Below are 11,320 nucleotides of genomic sequence, written 5' to 3'. Positions count from 1 at the left end.
ATTTTGAAAGGACCAACTATTAGTCCCACATTACTCCCAGTTGTGAATTTCTTTACACTTTCGATACATCAATAAAATCCTTAAATGAAATCAAAGTTAGAAATCCCCAATAACTTTACATAAGAACAAAAATGAACTCATCGGAGCAAATCATCAAAATTGTATGGCAGCTCCTCTATAACCATATTGTAGAATTTCTGAATATCTATGATCATTGTAGCCTCACCCTCTGTCATAAAGTTTATAGCAACACATCTTCCAAATTGCCCACTCCGGCCTATACGATAAAGATAGTTTTCAGGCGTTGGGAGATCATAGTTTACGATCAGAGACACTTTATGCACATCTGTACCACAAACCAGGGGGTCTGTGGTAATGAGAACATGAGGAGAGCCAGACTGGGATAAAAACTCGCGCACAATGATATCCCTAGTGTTCTGGTCCATGTCACTCTGGATGACCGACACTTTATGATCTCTGCTTTGCATCTTGTCCATGAGCCAGTCCACTTTGCACCTGGTATCCACAAAGACGATGCAATGAGTGATGGATTTAGCTTTAACCGTCAGCTGAAAGATATCGCATAGTGTCTCTAGCTTCCACTCTTCCTTTTCAACATCGACATAAAACTGCTTGATACCCTCAAGGGTCAGCTCATCAGGCTTTGACTGAATTGTCACAGGATTTTTCATGAACTTCCTACTAATCTCAATGGCTTCAGGTGGCATTGTAGCAGAGATTACTCCAACCTGAATTTCGCAGGGTAGTAGCTTGAAGATTTCATCGTTCTGCAACACCCATCAAAATTTTCATAAAGTCAGCAAGTAAAATTCATGTTTTCAAAGTTCAAACTGTTAAGATGTGTATATAAACAATGGAATTAGTAAATCAAAAAATGGAAATCAAGCATGTCACAAACCTTATCCTTGAAACCAAGTGAAAGCATTTCATCAACCTCATCGATAACAAACATCTTTATGCAATCTAGGCGAGTACGCCCCTTCTGCAGCACGTCATACACACACCCCGGAGTACCAACAATAATGTGAACACCACTTTTGAAAATGAATTGACCATCCATGTCAATGATGTCATACACATTCGAAGTACCTTCAACAATGTAACTGTTATAACCAATTTTGAGAAAGCGCTGACGATCCTCCTTCGGAACACTTGTCCCTCCAACACATGCATGAATCCTTACACCATGGAATCTACCAAGATCTTGCATAACCTCCTTAATCTGTAAAACCAGCTCCATGGTTGGGGCCAAAACCAAAGCCTGACAATGAACTAATCCATAATCAAGCTTCTTCAGAATTCCAATACAGAATGTTTCTAACATCCCAGTTCCAGATGGATCTTCTAGAATCACATCCAAACCTTCACAGAAAGGAGCAATTACCCTTTGTTGGATTGAAGAGGGCCTCCCAAAACCTTCAGAAACAGAATAAAAAACATCACACACTGATTTTGTGAAAACTGTGTAGCAAGAATAGCAAATATTGTTTTAAAAAACATCACATACATGATTATATGTTCTCTTCAAGTCAGTAAATCATTTTGAAACACAATATATATTTAAAATACAAAAACTGCATTGAATATTAAAAAACCCTAAAGAGCTCACCCTAAAGAACTCGTTCCACTATCTACTCATATTATAGTAATAGTTAAACTGCATGCAACATACTAATTAAGTATCTTCCCATACCGTGTGAAAACAGAAGAAAAAGTTAGAAAAAAAAAAAAAATCTAACGATGAAAATATAAAGCATGCAAAGAAAATATCCACCGATAAAGCTAATGAAGTTATGGATGCATAACAGAATAAATTGACGACGAAAACATACCTTGAGAATGAGTCGACGATGACATTGATAAAACTAAACAAACAAAAGACGACAATGAGAAATTCGAGTGAGGGAAAGAAAGATCAATATAATGAATACTATAGGGTTTCGTATTGGAGTTTTATCTATCCTTATAACTTACTTATTATATACTACTAATAAATGGGCCTTTTTTCAGGGAATATAATTGGGGTTTTTTTTTTGTTTGTGTAGCATACTTTTTACTTATTTAATATACCTAAATTATCCTAATTTTTCTATACTTAAATTTATTACTCCCTCATCCGTTCCTCGTTGAGTGTCGTTTTAGAATATTACCATCAAAATTAGTGTATTTTTTGTGCTCGGTTGGTATGGACAATGCATAATATATACAAGGTCCAGGGTTCGAACCCGGCCACCACCAAAAAAAGTGAAGTGTATTTTTGCACATTTACTTCCTATTATACCCTTATTTTAATCCAGCAATATATTCATGTTTTTTTTGCATATTTTCTCTTTCAAATAAATTTAATATGTTATATTTCTCTCCTAATAAACAATTGTTAGTTACTGTCTTTTTCTCCAATAAATTCCTATTTTTTTGCACACTCTATCTCTCTCGTAACAAACAACTGTCAATTTTAAGATAACAAGAAACAAACTTTGTTTTAGAAAAAAAACAAACAAACTTTGTTAAAAAAACAAACTTTAGTTTTCAAATATGTATCATTAATTAGTTTTATTGAAAGTTTCTTCAAAAGTTAGTTTTACTGAAAAAGATAAGAGTAATTGACAAAGTGTATAATTGAGGAATCGTACTCTTAAAATACCAAAACAACAGTTAAATAAAACGCTAAATTCGCACTCAAACGACATTTAAAAAAGAATGGAGAGAGTATTTAAACTATCTCACTTAGGGGTGTTTGGTAAAAATAAGCTATAAGCTAGCTGATAGCCGATAAGCTAGCTGATAGCTGAAAAGCTAGCTTATAGCTGGTAGCTGATGGCTGATAGCTTATAACTGAAAAGTTAACTTATTAAAATTAAAAGTATTTGGTAAAATTAGCTGTTAAAGTAGCTGATAAATATAAAATGACATAAAAGGACATGATTGTTTAATTTTTTTTATATCATATATAGAATTTTTATAACTTAACACATTTACTTTTAAATATTTAAATATATTTCAAATTACTTTCATCTCCAAAATGATAAATGTATTTATGAATTCAATCAATTTTTTTATTTAACAATTTTTATTTTATTTTTATGAATTTAATCTAACTAAACTTTCTTCACTATTTATTGTAAATTTTTTAAAAATTATATAATTTATGAGCAAGGTCAAAAAAAAAAAAAGTTAAATGTGCAGCATGGTAAACGTGGGTTACCCATGAGAACATGGGTAGTTATTTTTATTATAAAAAAATAAAATAAAATCAAGAAAAGGTTAAAATTGGAAGAAAGTATAAAAAGCTACAAGCTATAAGCTAAAAAGCTACTTGGATTAGCTTTTTAAAAAATGCTATAAGCTAGTGAGAAAAGTTTTTTACCAAACACATCACATTCTATCAAAACAAGCTTATAAGCTAGTCCAACAAGCTATAAGCTAGCTTATTTGTGTTGCCAAACACAGCCTTTGAACAACATCTAAATTACATTGAACTTTGAAAATGACAATTAAATAGAAACAAAAAATTTCTACAAAAGAGACTTTATTTTTATGTCCTGGAACTCCTCAACAAAATGGGGTTGTTGAAAGAAAAAATAGAGTTTTTAGAGGAGCTAGATAGGACGATGATAAATAAAATGAATCTTCTTAAGTTTTTTTTGGGCGGATGCGATTGATACTATATGCCACGTCTTAAATAGGATTGTCATTAGACAGATCCTATATAAGACACGTTATGAACTACTTAAAGGAAGAAAGCCAAACTTATCCTATCTAAGGGTCTTTGGTTGTAAATGTTTTATCTTAAATAATAGAAAGGATAAATTGAGTAAATTTGATACAATGACAGATGAAGGTATCTTCTTAGGATACTTATCTACTAGTAAGGCATATAAAGTTCATGTTGCTTTTGACGAAACACCTCCCCAAGTGGTTGGGAAAGGTAGTTTTGATGTTGCAGGGATAGACACCAAGGATATTATCGAGGATGGTGACCAACAAGAAGCTCCTCCTAAAGACGAGGACAACAAAGATAAGGAATTGAGAAAGACATGCAAGAGGATGAGAAACAAGGAACCTCACCATTGTCTTCTCATGATTGGATTACCATGAGGGACCACCCTTTGGAAAACATTCTTGGCAATATCAGAAAGGGAGTAAGTACTAGGTCACAAGTAAGTAATTTATGTGATTTCACTGCTTTCATCTCACAAATTTAGCCTAAAAAGCGATGATTCATGAAAGTTGGATCCTTGTGATGCAAGAAGAACTCAATCAGTTTAAAAGGAACTAGATTTGGGACTTAGTTCCTTGCCCCCAAAGGAAAGTCAATCATTGGAACCAAATGGGTCTTTAGGAACAAATTGGACGAAAATGGGACAATCACACGAAATAAGGCACAACTTGTGGTAAAAGGGTACAACCAAGGGAAGGGGATCGACTACAAGGAGACTTATGCTTCTGTAGCCTGCCGTGAGGCCATACGACTCCTTTTGGCATTCACCTGCCGTTTAGACTTTAAACTATACCAAATGAATATGTTAAATCCACTTTTCTAAATGGTTGTTAAATCCACTTATAAAATTTAAAATAATACATTTTAATTGGCATCTACTTCAAGATAAGATTCTAACCCGACATAATATCTTTTCTAGGAGGATTGTAGATGACCCTCTGGTTATTTCTTGTTTTTTTTAATGAGTATGTAGAGTCGACTAATCACTTTTTTTGTTAGATGTCATTTTTTAAGTCATGTTTGATATCATTTGCTTAGGTTTTTGGGGTGGGAGAGTTTGTTTTACTTTCAAATTTAATGAGTATTCTTAGTATTATGTTAGACTTAAGTGGAAAAAAAGGAGGGGTTAGGTTTCTTATTATGTTGGCAAAATGTTGTGTGGTCCTTGTGGAGATCCCAAAATACTTAGCTGAATATTTACCATCTTAATTAGTCTTCCAACCTAGTGTATCCTTTAAAGAGTAAAAAATAAAAGGTTCCATTCCTTGAATGGTCATAGCAACTATAGCCTTCTTAAATATTTATTTTATATGAACGTATTTAAATAAGTGATTTGACCAACGATTAAATAATTTAATGCGCTAATGGAATTAAGTTTCATATTGTAGAAAATATTACTATATATATAATTAAAATCATATTTATATTATACTACTGTTTATAATAATAAATTTAGATGTGCGAAGAATTATTGTCATGTAATAAATTCAAATTACAGAAGAAATTTACAAATTTATATTTTAAATCAAATCATAAAATCTTAGATTAATTAAGTAAATGATCCATATAAATATTCAGAATTTCTTTTTTAGTCCCAACAAAAGCAATCATACTTTTTAGTCTTTGTAATATTTTTCTTTAGCCTTGATGAAATTTTTTACGGGGGACTAAAAATGCAGGTTTCATGGCTCTAGTTTGTAATAAATTAACCGTAAAATCTAGTATAATAATAGTAATATACACTTTTTGTTACGATTTTAATTAGATAAGATAAATAACTAAAATATTTTCAACAAAAAAATATGTTAGTTTTTTTTTTTTTTAGTTATAGATAGTTTTTGGTAATTTAATTAATGAGATAAAAGGTATTAACCGTAAGAGAATGAAAATCCAATATGATTTAGTAAGATTCTTTTTAAATTTTATTTTACTGAATGGCTATTAAGATTTGTAACAAAAAGATTTTCATTCATAAAATAAACGAAAATATGTCTAAGATAAAATAAAAAAATAAATAATCTTGGGCTACAAGATAAAAAAGGAGATAGAAAACCCTAATCAATCTATATATAAAAGTTGTCCCAAGCCAATATTGAAGCCCTAATTTTTCCAAAACCCTAATGGCTACAATTACTGTTTTACCCTAACTAAAACCTTAATTATGAAACAGTAACAAAAGAAGAGGAAAAAAAGCCGTAAACAAATAAACATGACAAATAAAAAACAAATAAACAGATAAACATCGTTCCTTTCCAATTCTTTCTGTTGCAAACCTATTCCTTTCCATCGTTCCTTTCTTCTTTCAGAAAAAAAAAACTATCGCTCCATCTATCCATCCCATATTCTCTCTTCACTTCCTGTCTCTCTCTCTCTGCATGAAATCTGCTCCCTCTATCCCTCACCGATTCGAGTTCGGATCTCCGATACCTCACCGCTGCCGCGAACCACCGTCTCCGGCGAAGATGATACCAATTTCAGTTATGGTTTTCTATTCGCTTTTGGTCAATTCAGTGATTTCTTCGGATAAATATTCGATTGGTGCAGTTCCGATAATTCAGGTCCCTTCAATTCTCAGATTCTTTTTTGGTCAATTTTTATTTTTTATGCGTTTAGATTGAACTGAATGTGTTCTTCGTGTAGCTTCAATTCAGATATTTTTTTTTAATTTTTTATTTTCGATTTTTATTGTTTATGTGATTAGAATGAACTAAATATACGTGTTCTTCAATTCAAAGATTTTGTTTTCAATTTTTTTTTCGATTTTGACTGTTTTTGTATTTAGATTGAACTGAATAAAAGTGATTTTGCAGGGTTATGCACCGATCTGTTTAGGTCTTGAAGATTTTTATATTCGTAACTCTCTCTCTCTCTCTCTCTGCGATGTGCATGGCTGAAAATTTTGAGATGGAATTGACATCATAACGAAGCTCTGATGAAGGAGATCCAGTGTGGTTGATCATATTTCTTGATCGTTGGTTTAGAGGAAGATAATACGGTGGCTCCCTCTTTGTGAATGTCAATGGGACTGTTCGATTGAGATGAGAAAGCAAAGGAAAGTGGTTGATTTTTTTGCTGCAATCTGGTATGGATTCTTTAGTGTTGTCTATAGTTCATGGAGATTTATTCCTCATGATTGCAGTTATTCATTAATCATGGTTTGAATCATTTGGGTATGGTTTATCTAAAAAAAAAATCTACTGCTTATTGATGAATTTGATATAGTTGTGTTATTTTTTTTGTTTATCTTTTTAGTTATGCTAATATGTATGTATGATTTTAATTTTGTGAGTTTGTGTGTTTTAACTTTGGTGGCCTTTTGTGAGGGTGATGCACTATCTCAACATACATAGCTAATTCACCATGATATTTAAATATATTGCTTGATGAACTATGTTATGATGAGTCTTGCATTTGCATTTGTACAAAATCTCTTATACTTTCTTTCAAGAAGAAAAAATCGAAAAACTCTTATATACTTGATTATGCATTAGCCATTGTCTTTGTCTTATTCAACGCTCATTTTAAGCTAAAGCTAAATGTATACTCCCTTACAGTTTAATTGTATATGAGGATTTAATATATTTCTATGTTTTTACTTCTTACAGTTTGAATGTATTTGATAATATAGTGGGTATTAAAGTGATTTCTAACTCAAGCTGCAACGCAAAAGAGATGCATGCCAATTAAGTATATAACTTTATTTTTTGAACATTTTTTAAATTGATTTTTATCATTAAGCTCCTAAAAACTAATACTATTTAATCTCTCTTAAGTATTACTTATAGTTAGTTGTGGTTTAAGATTCATTGTTGACCGAGGCTAGCTTAGATGCTTCCCAATCAAACACTATAAGATGGTAACAAAAGAAGTTATAGAATTCATTGTTAGGTGGAAGATTGATAAAATTCATTGATGCCAGAGAAGTTATGCTCCTTCATACCCATAAAGTGGTTCTGAAATTTGATGAAAACTTGGTTGCTTTATCTCTTCTTGAGCAAGTGGCTATTTTTTTGTTTATGTTTGCATATGATTAGTATTGTATAATGTATACTTTATTTTGCAGATGGAATTATACTGGAGAGAAAGGTCAAAGGTTCTTTGGTTGCTCGAGTTTTTTTTAGGTGTATTTGTGCTTATTTGACATTGAATTTTGTTTATTTGCCATTGAACCAACGACTAAATAAAACTGTGCTTATTTACCAATCTGCAATGGCTGGCCGTGTAACACTGAAACGCTGTTGTCATATCATTGTTTGACTGGTAGTTATGGTGAATATTCGTAAAGGTTTACAACAAATTTGATGATATTAAGTGATAATTTCTTTTTTTTTTTTTCGTTTGGTAGGTCCTTTGGTGAACAATCCAGTGACTGATATTGACAAGGTTGTCGATAAGTTGCGACAGAAATACAGGTCTTACATCGTGGAATATGACGTTGTAGAGGTGGGTGGTTTTTCATCTATGTAGTCAACGACAACTTACTAGATGCCACTGTGTTTGTTGTTATGTTATTTCATTTTATTAGATTCTTTGGTTAATTGTTTCCTTCTATTTTTTATAGTTGGAAACTGCAATCTCTATTGGAGGGGTGGAACTGCACCTGCACCATTACTGCTCACCTTGGATGTGTACGTTTTATTCTGGTCTAGGCTCCTTCAATTACTGTTTTAGCATTTGGTCTTTCAATTTGATTGTTATTATTTGTACCTTCTTTCAATTTGGTGTATAATTACTTTCATCAATAAGTAACAATATCATGTAAGAGATGAAGAACACCAATTTCTGTCATGAATTGATCTTTTTTTTTTTTTTGAATTCAGCATATATTCATAACAGCCCCGGCACAAGTGCCTAAGAGGGCAAGGAAGCATACAAAAATGCTACAGGCAGCGCCAGCAGAAAATAGAAAACCCTAAAACAGAAGAAATGCCATAACAGCAGGACTTAGATCACTCCAAAGCTAGCCCATGGTAACACAAACTGCAGCAGCTACTGTCACAACCAGTAAGTGGCACCAGCCACAACCTCAATTAGGAGCAGAAGAAGCAAGACAGCAGCCAAAAGTGCCCGAGCCAACCTGATCCAAAATTACCTCCTTAAACAATCTTGCGGGTTCCAACACTATTTGATGAGTATGTGATAATTGCATTTGATAAACATATGTCTGCTCCTACTAAACCTGAATTTGGTGGTGATAAGCACATGAAAGAAATTGCAATTGCAGGAGCTATGGGTTTGAATCATTCATACGTACTTCTTCATCCTCCCTTTGTAGCTCTTCTTCATTCTCCCTTCAGAATATCAAGTGGTAATATTGAAATGTTGTTGTCGTATCACTGCTTAACTGGTATGTCTGATGCTATGGTCTGATTTTTGCGTATGTTTTCATGCTTAAAGATGTTTTGTAACACTTTTTATTTTCACTGTATTGATGCAACAGGTCCTTTGGTTAATAATCCAGATTCATATAATGGAGTGTTTGCTGCTCCATCTTTTTGCTTTATTTTCAGTTGTTGAATCAAACATTTGATTCTTCAGTTTTTGCTTTTCAATGTAATGAAGTATCAGTCTTGCTAAATTCTCATCATAATTTTAATCTAAGCATCCGGATTTTATTCTCTTCCCAATTTGGACTTTCTTTTTTTACGACATCTGTATCTTATTTTCTTAATCTTGATTTTACAATTTCTCCAATTCTCCATTGTTGCAGTTTTACTACGATGTCGATGTTATGATCTTTTTCCGTGTTCATTTTCTTTCAATTAAACGTAAGTATGCATTCGTTTTTCTTCATTCCTTCCATATAATGCCGTATTAGCTTTGTTTAGTCTTTCCCTAAGTGAAACAAATAAATAATTTATTGAAGGATTTAAGTGTCTTCTTTTATTTTGTTTCAGCATTTATGTGTGCACAACTCAAATAGTACCTCTCTTGAAGTAAAAATCATGTGCAGTTGCAGGTCCTCACAATGCAACACAACAATTGCTAATGTTATTGGTGGGTGAATAAGAGTTTAGTCTCTTCATTTGGTAAGGAGAGTTTATCAATATAACTTTCGTTTGCAATATTTAAGATTATAACTCAGAATATATACATTGATTTGATTTTCACTTTGTGGAAACTTCTAGCAGGTGGGGAAAAGTGATCATGCTATATTTTATAGAAATTATATAGACTTAACTACAAGGGATTTGTTTCTGTCTTTTAGTTGGTTAACAATGTTTTTGTCCCGCATTTTGTTCTCTTAGATGTTACACTTTTTAGTTGTTAACATTTGATGCCTTCTTTATCTTAATTTATACCTGTAAGTTCTTATCAATCGATGGAAATGTGACAACATAATATATTTAGTGTATAAAACGTAGGACATGCTTCGACAGAGGGTATGAATATGAATCAGGCATTTAGCTGCATGTGTGAATGTTAACTATAACATAATCTTTCATTGTTTTATATTCAAATAATATTTTTGAGATTTATTTATCTTGATAATCCTCTTTATTGTCTTCACTCTTTTCTAAACTGCTTTGCTGATTTGTTGTTTTATAGTCATAATAACATTTTTTTAATCTATTTATTTTTTATTAGAGGCTTTATGAATGGCAATACCAGTTCTATAGATAACACTTATCCGTAGAGCTGGTCTTCATGGACACACATCAGTTCTCATCATAGCCATACAAATAGAATGATCCCTTTGAAAAATTCTTGATATTTTGGAGGATATAATGCAAAATTTTTGTTGATTAGTTTAAAAAATTGTAAGCTAAATAAAACAAATATTGTTGTTAATTCTTCTTTTTTGCTCACTGTGTTTAGCATTTCATTACAGGAAAACAATTTACATAGAATTCCTTAAGGTGCCTAAAGGAAATATAAAGGTCTTCTATTTTGTTTGTGGATTGAGATAATGCAAAAGTTTCAGTTGTTTCTAAGCGTTATTGAAAGTTAAGGATATTTGATTTTTTTTCTCAACCTACAGAAAACTGGTGTTTTTGTCTTATATGAGGAAAGTCCTGTGCATGGGCCTACTATTCAACTTATGGTGCTTTTGACACAAAAACAATACAACAAGAGGAATTGTGATTTTGAAGGCTGAAAATGTTTTTTTTTTGGTCCTTTGAGAATAGTTGATTTTTGTTTTGAAGGTTTATTATTGTTATTTAGTTATGAGTGGTTTTCATGTAACATAGGTTTTTGGAATCAAGTAGTGACCAATTTGTATAATGTCGATTCTATTTGCACTTGCAAATTTTTTAATTAAGTTTAAATGATTACAATGAAGTGAACCAATTGTAATTTTGATATGTGAAGGATTGGAAATAGAATTTTAGATCCATGTTGTTGTCTAATTTTTATTTTTTAATATTCGTTTGTTTCAACTAAACGATTTCATTTCATCTCATACTTCTTTATTTTTTGAACTTGCGTAAGTAAAATGTATAATACTCTTCATCTTTTATTTATTTTAGGATCTTTTTTACCATTACTTATTCTTATATATTATAGTCGAAATGACCCGTGCGTCGCACGGGTCTAAAGTCTAGTAATATAAATAAGTAATGTTAGGGTTAGCGA

General features: G+C 31.8%; 1 protein-coding gene and 1 long non-coding RNA gene across 8 annotated transcripts; one reads left to right on the top strand and one right to left on the bottom strand.

Annotated features, from left to right (window-relative positions):
* Nucleotides 1-114: 114 nt before the first annotated feature.
* Nucleotides 115-1,412, bottom strand: LOC146954352 (eukaryotic initiation factor 4A-6-like). The gene is made up of 2 exons (XM_085755495.1): nucleotides 920-1,412; nucleotides 115-788 (listed from the first exon to the last, which is right to left on the bottom strand). Exons 1-2 carry the CDS (start codon nucleotides 1,343-1,345, stop codon nucleotides 138-140), a joined length of 1,077 nt encoding a protein of 358 aa, XP_085611621.1. The 5' UTR covers nucleotides 1,346-1,412; the 3' UTR covers nucleotides 115-137.
* A 4,649-nt stretch (nucleotides 1,413-6,061) lies between these two features.
* Nucleotides 6,062-11,094, top strand: LOC146954351 (uncharacterized). Of its 7 annotated transcripts, none has more exons than XR_015012866.1 (8): nucleotides 6,062-6,300; nucleotides 6,553-6,824; nucleotides 7,806-8,185; nucleotides 8,304-8,370; nucleotides 8,563-8,874; nucleotides 8,967-9,510; nucleotides 9,640-9,771; nucleotides 10,575-11,094. It is a non-coding gene; the product is annotated as an uncharacterized LOC146954351 (long non-coding RNA). The 7 variants fall into 7 exon arrangements; XR_015012871.1 differs by having other exon boundaries at nucleotides 8,563-9,089; nucleotides 9,183-9,510; nucleotides 9,696-9,771; XR_015012860.1 differs by having other exon boundaries at nucleotides 8,563-9,089; nucleotides 9,183-9,510.
* Nucleotides 11,095-11,320: the final 226 nt, after the last annotated feature.

The sequence above is a fragment of the Medicago sativa genome, chromosome 1, assembly GCF_051527215.1.
Source record: "Medicago sativa cultivar Bolivia chromosome 1, Bolivia_mono, whole genome shotgun sequence".
NCBI classification, from domain to species: Eukaryota; Viridiplantae; Streptophyta; class Magnoliopsida; order Fabales; family Fabaceae; genus Medicago; species Medicago sativa.
Note: the sequence above shows the minus strand (reverse complement) of the source record. Positions and strands in the feature narration are given on the sequence as shown.

Excerpts from the sequence above, each read along its gene's own strand:
- LOC146954352 (XM_085755495.1), bottom strand. The coding sequence starts at position 1,345 with ATGTTAGAAACATTCTGTATTGGAATTCTGAAGAAGCTTGATTATGGA. Across the intron at positions 789-919 it reads CACTTGGTTTCAAGGATAAG|AACGATGAAATCTTCAAGCT; the intron begins GTTTGTGACATG and ends TGGGTGTTGCAG.